This window comes from Plectropomus leopardus, chromosome 15 (genome assembly GCF_026936395.1).
Source record: "Plectropomus leopardus strain MGB_pleo_1.0 chromosome 15, ASM2693639v1, whole genome shotgun sequence".
NCBI lineage: Eukaryota > Metazoa > Chordata > Actinopteri > Perciformes > Serranidae > Plectropomus > Plectropomus leopardus.
This window is the reverse complement of record NC_142190.1, coordinates 15,170,816-15,189,085: the sequence shown is the minus strand read 5'-3', so window position 1 is coordinate 15,189,085 and position 18,270 is coordinate 15,170,816. Positions and strand designations below refer to the sequence as shown.

The window sequence follows — 18,270 nt, the reverse complement described above, 5'->3', positions numbered from 1 at the left end:
CGTGAGTCCTGACAAAAACTAGGAAATATGAGCACATTACTCCAGTTCTAAAATCCTTGCACAGGCCTACCGAGCGTCCCAAAAGTCAGAACTAAACATGGTGAAGCAGCATTTTGTTATCATGCAGCACAAACCTGGAATAATCTCCCAGATGAGGCTAAAAACGTTCCTTTTTCACACTACCTACTCCACCCTGCTGACTACCAACTTATTTTTGAATGTGTGCTATACAAATAACGCTGCCTTGCCTTGAAATCTAAGGTTGATGACTAATTACTCAAAGATGATAAAGCCTCCCTGCTTGCTAAAGTGGCTTTAAAACACCCTTGAGGAAGTTCCAATTTAAGGGCAAGAAGTTCAAAGTGCCCGCTGAGAGATTCTGATAAAAGGATGTTAGCATGAAATTTGTTTTTCATATAAATAGCAACACCCCCATCTTTTCTGGGATAGTCACAGTGAAAGACATTATAACCCTATATTGCAATGTCTGTCTGTTTAACCATGTTTTAGACAGAACAAGAACATCAGATAGACAGTTGTTAATGAATGTTTAAGTTGTTAAGCAACAGGCATACACTTCTGGTTTGTCATTAGAAATACAATAAGTGACTGTTCAACAAGCTTATCCATCTAAAAAACTAACTATTTGTAACCTTTGTAGTGTAGAACCTGCTGAGGATTTAAAAAAACAACAGAATAGTAATGTGTCCTTGATGGTTCTGAGACTGGACATGGCACAAAAGCCCCACTATTGTTGTGAACTGCAGTTAATAAAGTAATTAAATATATTATTATTATCATTATTATTATTATCAAATATAATATTAATTATTATAACTATTAAAGTAATTTAACACAGACATGTTACTATTACAACAGAAATAACGGTGATTTGTTTAATGCCAGTGCATTTATTTGCATTATTGGCAGCTATAGATATAATATGGGAGACCAGTGTTTGTTTGTGTAAAGAATTGCTTGAGAAATAAAATACTGACTCTGTAACTCTGTCAACCATCACTTTAGCATGCATGGTTTATTTTGTATAGGGCGTGGCTTGCTGCTGAGTCAGGTGAGGTGAAATGTGTGTCTTTTTCTGATTCAAGAGAAAAAATATAATCTACATGATACAGGTTGTGAAGGGAACAGTTAGTATTCTGCTATGAAGAATTATGATGACAGCATATATTTTTTGGGTGAGTGGGGACGCTTCCAACAGATCGTATTCTTCCTACTTTGTGCCGGCATTATGCCACATGGATTTGGATTCATGTCTCTAGTCTTCTTGACGGCTATTCCCAGTCACCACTGTCTGGTTCCTGAGGTTAACCTGTCTGAAAAGTGGTACAATGCTATCATCCCAATAGAGGTAATACAGGTTTTTGGGGGGTTGTCAATGACAACACACACATCACGGGTAGGTTCTTTGCAAAATAAATGTTATTAATAAAACTGATAAAGTGTAATTGTGACTGTGAGGTTGTGAATGGTAACCAGGAGCTGAGCAGATGCAGCAGGTACAGGTTGGATGTCGTCAGAAATCTCTCTGCTCTGGGATTCATACCTGGCGAGGGTGTCAACCTCTCTGACCTGGAGCAGGAAGCCTGTGTGGACGGGTGGAGCTACAGTACAGACATTTATCAATCCACCATTGTCTCTGAGGTGAGGTGATTTAGGGTTTTTCCCCTTCATTAACGATGAAATTCAGAACGCTTTAATGAGGTGGGGAAAGTGAGCAGTGAGCATGTTTATATCATGTTCAATGAGGAAAAATAAATTGAGAAAGATGTAAACAGTCCAGCAGCTTCATGATGTTTGGAACTTGTGGTTCATAGTATTTAAATGGCTATCAGAAATAGTGTATTATTATTATTATTATTATCATCATCATCATCATCAATAATAAAGTAAGTAATTATGATAAATGATCTGATTCACTGTACATTAAATCACCTTATGGGACACCATTCCCAAAAAGCAAAAAATGATAGTCAACTGATTGAGTTTCTAAGTCCACTAAACTATCAGTTTGGAACTCTGATTAGTAATTGAATTAAAATTATAACTATAAACAAAATTATCATATCGGTGATAAAGATTGAGTTACTTTGGACTTTTGACATAGCAGAGGATGGCAATTTGTTCACTTTTGTGGAATACCTAATAGACAGAAAGTATGATCCAAAAGTATTTTGTACACTAAAGCAATCAAAACATTAAACACAATATATCCCGACCAGTTATTTAACTCAAGTGTGTGTGTGTGTGTGTGTGTGTCTGTCTCAAATACTACAACTTGATTAGTGATTAGTGATAGCTTGTATGTGTTGTGTCTGGGTGTAACTTTTATGCCTACTATCGAGCTGGTAGACTGAGCTGCACTTGTAGAAAAAGCCTTCACATGTCCAGTTTAAATCTGCACAAAAACAACAATCATGGAGTCCAGTGATCCCAATAATAACTCAATTTTCACTTTTCTAGGTGGAAAGTGATCACTTTATAGTTTGTTGATGTGAAGTTGTGGTCAGTGGTATAATAAAATAATATCTAATACTAAAACTTTAGTAAACTCATGGGCATCTGAATGTATTACCATGCTGAAGTTGCAATATCCTGTGTAAACAAATCTTCTTCTGTCTTTTACGGTTTGGGTTTTTTTTTCTTTCTTTCTTTTTTCTCTCTCTCTTTTTAAATTAACTTATGGCAGCTAAACCTAGCAAAACATATGTGTTTAATCTCAGAAGCGAAGAGGAACTGGGCTAAAAAGCAAATGAATAGAGGGCTATCAAATGGTCTTTATCATGGATTCTTCCTGGTCCATGTCTTCACTTGTTTGATGTTTCTGCATGTATTCTCTTTTTTATTACAGTTTGACCTGGTGTGCAGTGATCAGTGGAAGCAGCCGTTCACCTCCACAGTCTTGTTAATGGGAGTTGTTTTTGGATCCTTCTTATCAGGTCAGGTCTCAGACAGGTACTGAAAACCCTACATCATATATATTCCTAAAATCTCTTACTTTAAAGCTTTTATGTATGCTTTAAACATGTAAAAATGCCTTTGCTTCTTTATTATCTTACTTTTTTTATTATTAATATTTACCTTGCATGGTGTTTTATTATGTAATGTTGCATTACACAGTGTTAAGATCTGTGACCCTCAAGGTACACAGAAGATTAAAAATATATGTTGCCCCTAATGTTGGGTAATTGTTTCTTTGCGCTTTTGCCTTGCTTTAAGATCTTTTTTACTTATTCATGTTTTATCATCTGTCTTGTTTAACTCTAGGTTTGGAAGAAAGCCTGTTTTATTTACAAACATGGCACTTCAGGCCACTTTTACCATTGCTGAAACCTTTTCACCCTCTTGGACAGTGTTCTCTGTCTTCATCTTCATCACTGGTGTTGGACATTGCTCCTACTATTTATCCTCTTTTGTGCTTGGTAAATGTTAACATTTCATGCTCTAATAACAACAAATAATGCAATAATTTTCAATACACATACAGTATGTTGTGTATACTATACATGTCTTGTTTTATCGCTGTTTATCACCCATATCTTCACATATCAACTGCACTTCTTTTATACAATTTTCTCCTTTTCTCTTTTTGTTCAGGTACTGAGATCTTGACTGGGAAAGTGCGGCTCATGTTCTCATCTATGGCTGTGTGTCTGGGCTTTGCTGTTGGCTACATGCTGCTGCCTCTTGTTGCTTACTTTTTAAGGGACTGGAAATCTCTCCTGCTGGGTGGCTCCTTGCCTTGCCTGCTCTACATCCCCCTCTGGTGGTAGGTTGTACTCATAACAGAATAATGTGTTAATGGTCAGTTTACCTACAGAGCACCATCATGATTTGGATCTTGTTAGTGGACAAAAATAATGAACAAAATCATCTTTCTCTGGAGAAATATTCTTGCACTAACAGTCTTTGTTGCTTTGTTTTTTAAGCCCCTTTAATCCAGCCTAAACATTTCTGTTTCTCTGTTGAATATTGAGGCAGGTTCATCCCAGAGTCTCCTCGTTGGTTGCTCTCTCAAGGAAGGGTGGAGGAGGCTGAGGCCATATTGCGAAAGGCAGCTAAGATGAACAAAGTTGAGGCTCCACGGGTGATCTTTGAAGATCACATTACACATGTTAGTCTGCTTTTGTTTAATTTATAACAAGACACAGTTGCCTGCTTGAGGATGCACATTATTGGTGCAATTCAACCTGTAGGGAATATAATTTCTGTACTAAATTTCATGGCAGTTTCTTCAGCAAATTGGACCAGCAGACTGACTAGCTTAAACAAGGGTTATAATGTTGTAACCCTAGCTCTATTAGCACAGACAGAGCCCTCCAATAGACTTTCTAGGTAATACTCCATCATTCACAAGTATGCAAGTATGGTCACTGAACTTTGCATAAAGCAACTTCCCAATCAGGACTCACCTATGTGATTATGTGGGGACCCCACTGTACATAGGACACCCTCTTCAGCAAGTGGCATGGGAGCAACAGGGCCCCGTGGTTGAAAGCTCCACCTATGCCAGTTACAGTATTGTAACATTGCTCTCCCTAGCACAGGCTCCGCTCTCTGCTGAACTCTATTGGTAGAGTGGGTGGAGCCTGGTAAATAAACTTACTCTGTTAACATAATATCGACAAAGCCACACTGAACCTGACCAGCTAAAGGTTAGTCAGTGCAGCCCGTCTGCTCTTCAATAATCTGGGCTGGCGTAGCAGAGTAAAAGTTGGCCTAGTCAGCCAAGGTAGTGTGCAATAAACCAGTTAGAGTCTCTTATTTTTGTGTACTGACATTGATGGATGTAGTTTGCAGCTTGTGATTCAGTAGATGTTGTCATTGCACAGTCTACATACATCAAACTCGATGTTCTGTCCAAGTTTATTTAGAGCCATGTCCCAAAATGTAGCTTGCACTAAACTTATAAGATTGCAAAAACCTCACAGTTGGCAGGAGGCTTTAATTTAAACAGAACAAACTGCTTTTGAGACTGAGGTTTTGTATCTTGTAGACTGATGAAGCAGAGACACACCCTGAGGAACACTACAATATTTTCGATCTCCTGAGGACAAAGAACATCAGAAACATAACTATTATTCTGTTCTTGATTTGGTGAGTATTCAGTTATAAGAATTTCAATTACCAAATATTGACAGAATTGATGGATTGTTCACAGTTGCTCACTTTTTTTTATATACACTTAAGCATAATTCATTCCAATACAACATCACCACACACTTCAACCTAAAACTAAACAGCCAAAAACCACAGAGCTGGGCAGGGGCAGAATTCCTGCTGAAACTGGCCATTTCACTCCAGTTAGCAGGACTGTCTCCACGATTTTATATTAAACAAAGACAGCTGGCAGTGTCCACAGGGGGGAAGCCATTTCCTGTCCACCTCATCGCAGTCATATTAGTTAGTCCCAACCCCCCCTTTGAAAGTCCTTACTGATAGCTGAAAAGAAGAAACTATGGAGAGTTTTAGCCAATAATGCATTAAAGAAGGGGTCTTTTGTCCAAGAGGCAAAACGTTTTAAAGCAGACACTGTTGGGGCTGAACTGTTATCCTCAGAAATTTAATTTTCAAAATATACACATGATCTCCATTTAAACATCTCTGTTGGTTGTAACTCTGTCTTCACAGGATCACAATGAGTACTGGATACTATGGCCTGTCCCTGGACTCATCCCAAATGCATGCAAACCCCTATATCAGTTCTTTCCTCTCAGCAGCTGTGGAGGTACCAGCATACATTTCCGCCTGGCTGGCACTGCGATACCTTCCAAGACGACTGTCTTTCATCTGCATCTTGCTGCTTGGAGGAGTGTCGCTGTTTTTAATTCAGCTGGTGCCTCAAAGTAAGCAGTGTCATGACATGGTGTGTTGCATTATTGTAATATTCCCAAGCAAATACATTGGGCCTTTAAAAAGCACTCCACAGATTCAGCATTGCACTCCTGTAACATTTTCAGTCTCACAATGGACTATTATTGGTGTAACAATGTAGCCCTGATGTGCTAGTCTCAAACAGAGATGAGAAATGAGCTACTGAGGTCTGGTACGCTCACATCTTTAACTTCAAGGATTTTTGTGTTTTTCCTCTTAGTCTTAAGCCCCAGACATCACTTAAGGCATTTTATCAGATTTTAAGCAGCTCCCCACTGGAGCCCCAAAAGGCTTTATTTAACATGTATTCGCATATTTTTTACACTTTGATGTGTATAATCGGTGGAGTTCCCCTTTAAAACCCTCTCTAAGGTTAAGGAACTTTCAAAGGAGCTCTATAGAAAAATGTAACACGTTATCATCACAACTCGTCACACGGTAACACTCTGTCAGTGACCTTCCGCGGCTACTTGTGATGTTTTAGGTATCCTTCTGCATCAGCTGTATATGCTCCAGGATGATGCTGCCTGTTATCTTTGCATATGGACGAGCCCGTACAACAAACAATAACAATGCCACCGGTTGTGTCAGAGCGTGTTCTCATCTGATGCCGTCCAGCCATGTTCTGGTTGGACTGGAAAGATGGCTTTTGGCATCATGCTTGTACGCTGAAAGAACTGACAGGGCAACACCATTTGACAAGTTCAGAGTGAGAGTTGTATGGACACAGTTCTCAACACGATCCACAAACAGCACTAAACAAAGGCAACAGTGCTGACGTATAGCCAGAGTTTTACAGAGGTAACCCAGAGGGTGGGTGCTATATATGCTATGAAATCAGCGGTATGCACCGTATGAATGTAGTACAAAGTAGCGGCAGTAAGCTAGCCTTGGGATGCACACACCAACACCTAACACGTGGCCAGACAGGTTAAACACAAAAAAATCACAATGAAGCTTGGATTATAACACAGGTAGTGTGACTTCATTCTCTGCTCAGGATGGCGTTACTCCACTGTATCTTTTCAAAGCATACTGTGGTTTGCTCCGATATTAATGCTCTGAGTGTTGCATACAGAATCTTTACTGGTAGGAGGAGAACTTAAAGAAAGCTTTGGAGTTTCTTGAGCAAGGGAGGAAATGGTTGCATGAAGTAAAGGCAGGGGTGGAGTTCTCTAAGCACTTGTTTACGTGCAAGTAATCTGCTGCAGCACGGATCAAACAAGGACAAATTTTTCTCATTTTTTCATTCTGTTCTTAGACAAACTATTTCTTTCATTTCAGGTTTGTCTGCTCTGTCTGTGGCTCTGGAGATGCTGGGTAAATTTGGTCTAACCGCTGGTTTTAGCATAGTCTATGTCTACACAGCAGAGATTTACCCAACAGTGCTCAGGAACACAGCGGCAGGGACACTCTCTACTGTTGCCAGAGTGGCCACGTGCCTTGTACCTTTTGTGCTAAAGCTGAGTAAGTAAACTGGTCTTGAATAGTAAATATACCTACAACTTGCAATGAATGGAGTCCAAGCAGACTGTAAACATGTAGATGTTTGTTTCTTAGTTGATTGACAGAAAGCAAAACTCTTCATTTTTATTATCATTCTGACAATTTTTTTTCATAGCGCCTGATTTTACCTGTTTATAGTTTGGACACTCAGTACACACTGATTCACAAAAAGTAAATTGCATAAATGCAGGACCCGAGAACTCCCTCATCTTATTTTACTCTTCTCCTTGCACAGGTGTATACTTTAAGTACCTGCCTAAAATCACAATGGGGACTCTGGCTGTTATGTCTGCCTTTGCTGCTTTCTTCCTGCCAGAGAGTTTTGGACAACCTCTACCACAAACTATTCAACAGATGCACAAGAGAGGAAGTTTGGTTCCTAAAAGAATTTAAAGCCCCTATGTGTGGATTTGACTCTGGCAAAACAACAACAACAAAAAACAACACATACAGTTATTATTGAAACTTTTCACTCTTACATGAATTTATAAATTCATAACATATCAGTGATCAAAAAATCAGCTCAGCTGTCACAGCGCAAAATCACCAAGTTTAGTTTAATCTCGGGTGCTTTACTATACACTGTATGTGTTACACATTGTCATGACAATGTAAGAATGTCCTTTCAAATCTCAGCCCTGGTCTTTTCTCTGTGGAGATTACTGTATACAATTGAAGCTGCAGAATTTATAAGAAATAAGAAAAGAAGAAATGTCATATATTTTAAAGAAAACTGATTTTAAAACATACATCTTATTCATGTGCATGCACTCTGCATGCTATTTCAAATCATCATCATGTATACAAATTATTCACTAGAAATAGAAATAATTAACATAAAATAAAATCAAATAAATAAAAGATACCATGAAACCCTAAATGTGGCTACTGATTCTGATTTTCATCTGTTACAGTGAACAGCAATATTATGTAATGTTAATGGCAGCAGCTGACCCAGAACAGCACCGTTTAGACTGTTTTTAAAACTTAAGTATCCATAAAATAGCTTATCTATCATCAAAACCAAAATACTATGAGAACTGTTTTTACCGATTCTCAACGCTAAATGATAACATTCTAAATTTTATGAAATGGCCAGTTGCTTTGTACAAGTCCAAAAATTTTGAATGAGTATTTTATTTGGTTGTCAGGGTTACGATTTAGATTAGATCCCTTATTGTATGTTGGTCCAACATGATAGTATAGTTGACCTACTGCTTGGCCATTTTGAAAAAAGGGCTGCTACAGCCACCAGTGCAAGTTTTTGATGGCCCAATATTTAGTTTTGCTTCCAATACATCAATCAACACATCTAATACATTGATGCTGTTATCACAAAATAAACACTTATTATTATGTTAAACTATGCTGCCCCAGTAAAACTGAAACAGTGAAATAAAATCCTTGACTTTTGTGGCCAATTTTTACATTTTTTTCACCACTACTTCCTGTAGTCCTCCTTTGTTACTAGTAATATCACATCACTTGCCTTTATGACTTCTCTCTTGTGTGATCAAAAACAGCTTGGATTAAGATTTTTGGCTCTTACATACACCACAGGCTCCAAACTAATCTACGGGAATATCACTTACATGTAGATATATAGAAATAGATTTTTTTATATATATTTTTAAAAATCAGCGTCGGGTTATACTGACAGTCATTGGACGTGGAGTGGACGTCACAGCGTGGCGCAAATTAGATATAAAATGATCGATCACTATTGGACAGGGAAATTACGTCACCATCCGGCCCTCTTCCTTCTTATCGCGTTGCAGTTTTTGACGTTTGACCAAAACTCTTAATGGCCAGGGACACAAGTTCATGGGTGACCAGGTTTGTTATCATTTATGAAGGGGGGAACAATTAAAAACGGCTGATAGGAAATGTTGCAGTAGTTCAGCAAAAGTTGCACGGCTCGCATGTTTGTCATGCAAACTAACACAAGGTGTTGTGCCGAGTTGTGCCTGCTCGTCAATACGTGCATGCACCTCGTGGGAGCGCGCACAGCGACAAACAAAACCCACCAGACATTGTCGGCTTAATGATTTCTGCGGCTAAGTATTGTTTAAAAATAATCAAATCATTTTTGAAGGGTTCATCAGTATTGATAAATGATCTGAATTATATTCTTTATGAACATTTAGAGTGTGTCCTTCAACTCAGTAGAAGTAGCCAAGCACTTTTTTTTGCACAATTGGTCTGAAATGAGTCATTTCTCAATGTTGGAGATGACACATAATAATTACTGGTGTTTTGGGGGTTTTTTTCTGCTGTTTTAAAACATTTCATCCTAACTTTTTTTTTAAGGCCAAAATGACTCCAAAGTACGTGCTTGTAACCGCATTCAGTTCAAATGCTAAATATCTAGAATGTGGATGCATTATTCCTTATTTTATTTTACTTCATTTTTTTATTTTTATCTACCAAGAATTGCATCCCTTCCTTTCTAAGACAGGTGAGTGTTCCACAGTGATGGAGGAAGTATTCCGTTCCTTTACATAGTGCTAATATCATAATAATATTATAATAATAATAATAATAATATTAAGTACCAAAAAAAGAGAGAAAAATTCAATTTCCAGCCAGTCAGCTAATTGTTAAATCAACTAATCATTTTAGCTGTACATATATGAACTATTAGGTAATTAAATTTGTGACAAAACATATTTTATTCACTCTTGTTTTTTTTTTTTTTTTTACAAAACAATATTAACTGATCAAGTAATTGGCTACTAAAGCTAAATGAAGTGAAGTAAAACGTATAATATATTTCTCTGAGGTGTTGCGGAGTAAAAGTATAATTGAAAAGAAAAGACTCGGGTAAAGTACAAGTACCTGAAATTTGTCCTTTAGTACAGTACTTAAGTTAATGAACTTAATTACGTTCCACCTCTGGTGTTACATGTACGAAATTCACACTGTCTTGTCAAAAAAGTCCAAAAAATAGAGCAATTTGGCTGAAAGATCTGGATAAGACAAAAACGCAGCAGCTAAAGTTACTGTCCAGCATTTGTCTGGACACAGACATGTTTCTTTTAGGGTGACTTGTTTACTGTTTATACATGTTTGTATCGCTGTCAGTTATGGCGATAACATTGGTGTTTCTAAGCCTTTTCCCCAGTTCACCGTGGTCAACAACAGTCCTGATTACAAATAATTGCTTGAGAAAAGTTTGAGAACACTAATTCCCCCTTTAACTTATGCATGTGTTACAGCAGAGGGCGGGGCTAGCTGACAGGTGAGGTGAGGCTAAACTAGTCTTTTGTTTCTGTTGCAGTAGAGGAACAAGTAGTGGACACAGTATCAACTGAGGAGGGAACAGTTAGGATCCAGATATGAAGGATTATGATGACACCATATCTTTTTTGGGTCAGTGGGGACGCTTCCAGCAGATTGTTTTCTTCCTGCTCTGTGCCAGCATTTTGCCTAATGGATTTGGCCCTTTCTCTGTTGTCTTCTTGACTGACATTCCCAGTCACCACTGTCTGGTTCCTGAGGTTAACCTGACCCAAGAGTGGCGCAATGCTATCATCCCGATAGAGGTAATTAAGTTTTTGAACACAGATCCTGTGAAAAAAAAGAATGTAGCATTATTTAAATTATGTACTTGTTTAACGATCTCAGAAGGAGCCACATCAAAAAAGAAATAACATTCTTACTGTATTGTTCCCCCAGACATTTTATACAATATTGCTAAGGATGCATGCACATTTGTTGTGATATTTGTTGGCTAATTATATAACTGATCGACAACAAACAAATAACTTTTACATAAAACAAGCTTGATTGAATATGCACATGTAAATAGGCTGTAAAGATTCTGTTTGACTTAGTGTTGATATTCTGAAAATATGTATTCTGCTCAGTGAGAATTTTAAATATTTAAGCTTAAATCAATGAAAATACAAGTACAATGATCTCTATAACAAGACCTGGTCATGATGGAACAGCACAGCAGAGGAACTCACAAGGTTTGCAAAGATCTTAAAGTTTTTTGTGATATTACTGTAGCGCTGTGAGAATGGTTATTTTATTGCATTACAGTATTCTGATGAGTAGCTTTAGAGTTAATGTATTTTTTTTCTGCATTAGCTGCATAAACTCCAAAAAGGGCTGATAAAGCAGTTTAGCTACAATCGGAGGTTTTATGAGAATGTATGCCTTCACAAAATGGTTAACTGTAACTATAGTTATACAGCACAAGGACAGAAGGTCAAGGACACAAGATGCAGTTGTCATATTGTTGTAACACTATTTATACTCATTTGCTTAAACAGTACAGCACCATACACAGTGGTGTAGTGGAGGGTATACACAGGTATAAAGGATATACCCTCCTTTTCTTCTGGCCCTTTACAGTGTACCCACCTATCAGTCAAAAGACCATTGGAATTTATAGGAGAGTATACCCAATTCCACCTTGGTAACCATCTACCAAGTAGTACACCCATCTCACCTACTACCACTACTTTACTGACCATACACAACACTTGTAGTTTCTGTGCAAAAGAAATTTTGACTATAATTAATGTTGTGTTATTGTGACTGTGAGGTGGTGAATGGGAAACAGGAGCAGAGCAGATGCAGTCGGTACAGGCTGGATGTTGTCAGAAATCTCTCTGCTCAGGGATTCATTCCTGACAGTGGCGTCAGTCTCACTGACCTGGAGCAGGAGGGCTGTGTGGACGGGTGGAGCTACAGCAGAAAGATGTACAAATCCACCATCGTCACTGAGGTGAGGTGGTCATAAAACCTGACTGAAGCACATCTTACATGAGATAAATGTCTGTATGTGTAACAATTTTTTCCTATTCTGCTCAGGAAGGAAAGGTTTGATTGTTTTTTTTTTTTAATAGCGTATTGATCCTGGTTCTTTTTCTTTGTACATGCATGTTTATATATGCATGTATAATCAAGTTTGACCTGGTGTGCAGTGATCAGTGGAAGCAGCCGTTCACCTCCACAGTCTACTTCCTCGGAGTTCTTATGGGGTCCTTCTTCTCAGGACAGCTCTCAGACAAGTACTGAAAACATTTTCTCAAAATGAAATTACTTGCATGCTATATTCTTAAACCCCCTCATTCTTCCTAAAAATGTCCTTGGCCTACTTTTGCCTAAAGAAAACAAGCCAGATTTTTTAAATGACCAGCTCAAACTAATATAATTTCAACAGCCTGCACTGTAGACTTTCGTATTCTTAAAGCTTTATTAAATCTTTTTCACCTCCACCAAGAAGGTTTTGTTTCCAGTTCTGTTTGTTTTTCTGGTTTTCAGCAGGATTGCTAAAAAACTACAGGTTGATTTATATGAAAGTTGGTGGAAAGGTGTAGCATGCCTTTCTGAATCAAAGGCTAAATACACAAATACTTTTTTAAGTTTTGTTAACATTGTGAGATGAAGCATTTTGCCTTGACAAAGATCTACACTCTTCAAGTGCCCCTCTAGTTAGAGTTTGATACAGGCCTTTTTAAGGATTACATTGCTTTTGTTGCATTTTGTGGTGTTTTGTTATATAGTGCTGCATTATACAGTATATTTTTATGACATCTGACCTTAGAGGTATGCATGAGATAAACAATATTGCCCTTAATATTCAGTTTTTGTTCCAATACAGGACAGATATATTAAAAAAAACAGTTCAAACTACAATTTTTTTTAGCACCCTGCACTGTAAACCTTCAAATTGATTACATCTTGCTTTATTTGCTTTTTATTTTGTTGTTTGATTTCCTTACTATAGGTTTGGAAGAAAGCCTGTTTTCTTTACCACCATGGCACTTCAGACTATTTTTTCCTTTGTTCAAATCTTTTCACCTTCTTGGACGGTGTTCTCCATCCTCCTTTTTCTCAGTGGCTTAGGGCAGATCTCCAACTATATATCTGCCTTTGTGCTGGGTAAATGTGTACATTTCATGCTATATTAACATTACATAATACTTTTTTACCATCAGTTATTTCAGTAATATGTAGTCAGTTATATATTGTGTGTGCTGTATGTGTATATCTCTGTATCACTAACATATTCATGTGTTACCTGCACTAGTGTCATGCGCTCCTCTCTCTTTATTTTTCTTTTTAGGCAGTGAGATCTTGACTGGCAATGTTCGTGTCCTGTTTTCATCATTGGGCGTGGGTCTGTCCTTTTCCTTTGGCTACATGATGCTGCCTCTCTTTGCTTACTTTTTGAGGGACTGGAAATCTCTTCTGCTGGCTATCTCTCTTCCTGGCCTGCTCTACATCCCCCTCTGGTGGTAGGTTGCAGTCATAACCAGAAAACCTGTTATTAAGGCTTTGGCAGTATCACAATATAATAGTATACAAGGGTATTTAGAAATTCCAAAGGTATGTATTTCAATACTGTCACAAATACAGACGCCCCTCTTTCTGTTAAACTCATTGTATGTAGTGCGCAGCACGCCTCACCAGAAGTAACACCTATGAAGAAGTACCTAGACCCTAGATCCCCTGAGATTTGTTTAGCTTTAATACTGTAGATAGTACTCTTATGTGTAGGCAGGGTTGTTGTCACTTGATGCTCTGTGGTTTATCATCCAAAGAGCTGGGCTGCCCGTAAAAGAGCAGCTGCAGTGAGAGTCTCTCTTTGGGATTATTTATAAATTGTGGGTTTTGTGGGTTTTTGCACTGACTCTTACCAACCCAAACTTTTCACAATGGAAACACACACATACACACACACAAACACGCAAAAAGTGTACTGAACTGAACCGTACCGACCTGCTGGTGGAAACATACCATTTGCTGCGTTATCTTTTAAGCCCCTCTGATCCTGAATCTTTCTGTTTCTCTGTTAAATACTGAGGCAGGTTCATCCCAGAGTCTCCTCGGTGGTTGATCTCTCAGGGGAGAGTGGAGGAGGCCGAGGCCATAGTGAGAAAGGCTGCTAAGAAGAACAAAGTCAAGGCTCCAAAGGTCATCTTTAAAGACTGTGGTGCACATGTAAGTTAGCTTTGATTTAAATTATGCAGGATCAGACACAGGATCAGACACAGGAACAAACATGTGTGCTCGAAGGCACACATTGTTACTACAATTCATCCCGTTGGAAACATGAATTTCTGGACCAAATCTAGCAGTTGTTGATGTATTTCAATCTCGCCAAAAATGATGAACCAAAATATGGACCAGTCAGGCACAAAAAACTGCTGGTTGGACTGAGGTTTTTGTATCTTACAGGCTAATGAGACAGAGACAAACCCAAAGGAGCACTATAATGTCTTTAACCTTCTGAGGACAAAAAACATCAGGAGCACAACTGTCATTCTGTGCCTGGTGTGGTGAGTATTTGGTTTGAGAATTTCAATAACTAACCATTTAGATTTAGGTGTGATTGACTGATCATTTACAGCACTGATGTTACAATGTTTTGTCCTTTAGTTTTTATTTCTCTCTTTTTGCTGTTATTGCTCTTACTCATATCTTGCATGCTATGTTTTGTCTTGATGACAATGAGACGTTTGTTACTGTACACTAGTAACTACCATGTCTATGCAGATTTCCATTCAAACATCTCTGTCTTCATAGGTTCTCTCTGAGCACTGGATACTTTGGCTTGTCCTTGAATACATCCCAACTTCATGCAAACCCCTATATCAGCTGTTTCCTCTCAGCAGCTGTTGAGGTACCAGCATACATTTCCAGCTGGCTGGCACTGCGATACCTTCCACGACGACTGTCTGTCATCTGTATCTTGCTGGTTGGAGGTGTGTCGCTGTACTGCACTCAGCTGGTGCCTCAAAGTAAGCAGTGTCACGACATGGCACATTCTGGTACTGCCATATTTACAAGGAAATATTTTAGGCCTTAAAAATAGTGCTACATAGATTTTGCATTGCACAAATCTAAAGAGAACCCCAGCACTGAGTCCTGAAACCTGGAAATACATTAACATTTCAGAACCTCTGGTTCCCTCATCTCAAAATCAATGGGTTTTTTGAATGGGTTTTTGGTTAGAAGCACAAAATAACATTTATGGTTAACACAAGCTTAAGACACTTTCACGTTTTGTTCTATGACATAAAATATGTCGGTAAATAACCCACTTGCAAACTTTGAAGCTTTGATGTGTCTTAAAAAGGTGGTTGCTAACAAATGGCTAAATGAGATTAAAGAACGTCATCATCCCAAACTGGGACGATCATGGCTTTAAAGCGTCTTGGTGGTGGCTGCACAACTATATAACAGTTCTTTTTTAGCCTAGCAATAGCTATGTATTTAATTCTGCCAGTTGCATTTAGGCTTTAAAGATCCGAAAAGTCATGTTTATTTGTGAAGATTATCTTACTGAACAAAAGGTTAAAGTATCATAAATTTTTGTTTACCACTAAGAAAAATCTCATAGGCTTTTTGACGAGGGAACCAGGGTGACATTAGCTACCAAGTTGGCCTGCAGAAAAACCTCCTCCCGGTGAGCACTTTATAACGTTATCAGACACGTTGACAGTTTTGAAAAAAGGGGATGGAAATTGATGCAGCAAAAACGAGATATTTTTGCAATTCCATACATTCTTCTTCATTGTCAAAACCCGGAAACTTTATTACCTACAATGCAACTCTTCCACCAATAGTTCACTTGGGTGTTTTGCTAATAGTAGCTAATAAAACAGGTTTGGAGTATCTTAAGCAGTGCAGAAAATGGCCACTTGAAGTAAAGGCAATGCAGTAAAAACACTCAGTTACATACATTTAATCATTCTTTTTCTTGTTTTATTCTGTAATTAGTCAAACCCTTTTTTACATTTCAGGTTTATCAGGGCTGTCTGTTGCTCTGGAGATGCTGGGTAAATTTGCAATTACCGCAGGTACAGCCCTGATGTTCGCCTTTACAGCTGAGCTTTACCCAACAGTGCTCAGGAACACAGCAACAGGGACGTGCGCTGCTGTTTCCAGAGCGGGCAGCTGCATTGCTCCTTTTTTGTTACAGATGGGTGAGTAAACAGTGTCTGTTTGAAATTATTAGCATTTGACCTGATATCATCTTAAAACAGTGACAATCTTGAACAGATAAACATCTGGTTTGGATGCTTACAGTGCACATACGTATGTAGGACTCAGGAGCTCTCTCATCTTAATTTCCTCCTCTCCTTGTGCAGGTGTATACTATAAGTACCTGCCTCATATTGTCTTGGGGACTTTGGCTGTGGTGTCTGCCTTTGCTGCTTTTTTCCTGCCAGAGAGTTTTGGACGACCTCTACCTCAAACTGTTCAACAGATGCACATAAGAGACAGGTGGGTTACCAAAGGAATACATACATCTTGGTAAACATTTCTCTGTGTCATTATTTGAATATACAAATGAACATGGCCAATTGTGATCAAATTTGATAGGAAGCATTAGGACATCCAGTAACGGTGCCCAGTTTAATGTCACTATCACAGGAGATGAAAAAGCAGATGACAATAAACAGGCCAATCGATACGACACTTCAGTTTTGGTTAATACTTGCCTCCAGAGGATGTGCACCATATTTGGTGCAATTCAGTTACTGAAAGTACACATTTTTTATATGTGTTGTGCCCCTTTGGGTCAGGCTTAAAATGTTTGGTAGGTCTATTATCCAAGACTTATGATGACTGGGGACATTTTTAATGAGTTATGGCCAATTTTCGGCATATCTCCACCCTTGGAAATGGTTTTCTGATTGATAGTGGTGATGCTTCTTGACAAGTATTGTTCATTTATAAATGTGTATCTCAGCTCCACAATACTGCATACCAAATGTGTTTTGTTGGAGTCAAAATGCAATAAAAGTTTATTTATGTATTATATTATCTATATATTTTCTGAGAACACATTGAGCTACTTGATTTCTGTGTGAAATTTATAGTCAATCAGACTAGGGGTTGGGAGGGATGTGGAACTTTCCAAATCACATTTTTGGGCATTAATCACAGCACAACCATCTCGCTGATTAGTCATATTTTTTGGGAAGTATCTGCACATCATTTCCAGGTATAGATTCAAGTTTGATGTTTCTAGCTCATTCCAGCTCATAGTAATTTGAGCCACAGCATAAGACAAAAAATATAACAATATGGTTCAAATTCAACAGGGTTCTACCCCTCCAAAGCTTTAACTCTTTTCATTATATCATCATCATGACTCCATGACGATGTGCTAATGATGGAAAATATTGAAACATTGCACCTTTTTTAGTTTTCCTTAATGCTGAAAACCAAATGATGGTTTATTATCTTTTGTCCCAACAGCATGACGTGTCCCTTCACCACAAGAAAAGAACATTCAAAACCTGTTGTTCTTTTTGAAAGTCAACTCTGATTGTCTAAAACATTACTTAAATTACTTATAATAAATATTGTGCTATTTATTGCGTATTATTGTTACTGTTTACCATTCTTTCAATTCCACATTTCAATCAAAAATTTCAAATCACTACAAGTGGATTTAATGATATTACAAGAAGTGAAATTAAAAGAATTAAAATTTAACTTGTGTTTTGACAGTTTTGGAGTAAATAAAATTGTGCATCATGCAATATGTGCATGTTATTTCAAATCACAAAGATGTGTCCTGAATATTCACTACAAATTGAAATGTAAAATATTCGAGTGTTAAATGTAAAGTGAAAGATACAATTGTACCATAAAGTTTTAAATATGCCTACTGGTTCTGATTTCTTTCTTTTCTTAGGTGCAGTGTTTAATCTTTTATGGTGAGCACTCATATTATGTAAGTATGATAAAAAAAAATGTCATTGGCACTGAGCATGTATAATGCACAGATTATTTTGCTTTTTTCATTTGACAGTATTGATGCTGTTGTAGAGAAGATATTACTCCATCTTTTAAGACACAGATTATATGGTTTGAAAAACTTTCATGTTGAAGTCA

The 18,270-nt window shown here is 37.9% G+C and overlaps 2 protein-coding genes across 12 annotated transcripts; both read left to right on the top strand.

Annotated features, from left to right (window-relative positions):
- Positions 1 to 1,071: 1,071 nt before the first annotated feature.
- On the top strand, positions 1,072 to 7,813 carry LOC121952352 (organic cation/carnitine transporter 2-like). Of its 6 annotated transcripts, none has more exons than XM_042498973.2 (10): positions 1,072 to 1,196; positions 1,498 to 1,662; positions 2,870 to 2,973; positions 3,286 to 3,440; positions 3,616 to 3,787; positions 4,000 to 4,132; positions 5,015 to 5,115; positions 5,650 to 5,864; positions 7,177 to 7,359; positions 7,634 to 7,813. In XM_042498973.2, the coding sequence occupies exons 1-10, from the start codon at positions 1,173 to 1,175 to the stop codon at positions 7,789 to 7,791; spliced, it is 1,410 nt and encodes a 469-aa protein (XP_042354907.2). In that variant the 5' UTR covers positions 1,072 to 1,172; the 3' UTR covers positions 7,792 to 7,813. The 6 variants fall into 6 exon arrangements, with proteins under 6 accessions (XP_042354907.2, XP_087944869.1, XP_042354906.2 ...); XM_088088743.1 differs by having other exon boundaries at positions 1,108 to 1,196; positions 1,480 to 1,662; XM_042498972.2 differs by having other exon boundaries at positions 1,147 to 1,369.
- Positions 7,814 to 9,138: 1,325 nt separating this feature from the next.
- LOC121952717 (organic cation/carnitine transporter 2-like) lies at positions 9,139 to 18,178 on the top strand. 6 transcript variants are annotated; one of them, XM_088088958.1, is made up of 12 exons: positions 9,139 to 9,234; positions 10,877 to 10,943; positions 11,954 to 12,136; positions 12,319 to 12,422; positions 13,142 to 13,296; positions 13,481 to 13,652; positions 14,226 to 14,358; positions 14,596 to 14,696; positions 14,944 to 15,158; positions 16,164 to 16,346; positions 16,512 to 16,647; positions 17,629 to 18,040. In XM_088088958.1, exons 1-12 carry the CDS (start codon positions 9,203 to 9,205, stop codon positions 17,696 to 17,698), a joined length of 1,551 nt encoding a protein of 516 aa, XP_087945084.1. In that variant the 5' UTR covers positions 9,139 to 9,202; the 3' UTR covers positions 17,699 to 18,040. The 6 variants fall into 6 exon arrangements, with proteins under 6 accessions (XP_087945084.1, XP_087945085.1, XP_087945087.1 ...); XM_088088959.1 differs by having other exon boundaries at positions 9,176 to 9,234; positions 12,336 to 12,422; XM_088088961.1 differs by lacking the exon at positions 9,139 to 9,234 and adding an exon at positions 10,668 to 10,770 and having other exon boundaries at positions 12,336 to 12,422.
- Positions 18,179 to 18,270: the final 92 nt, after the last annotated feature.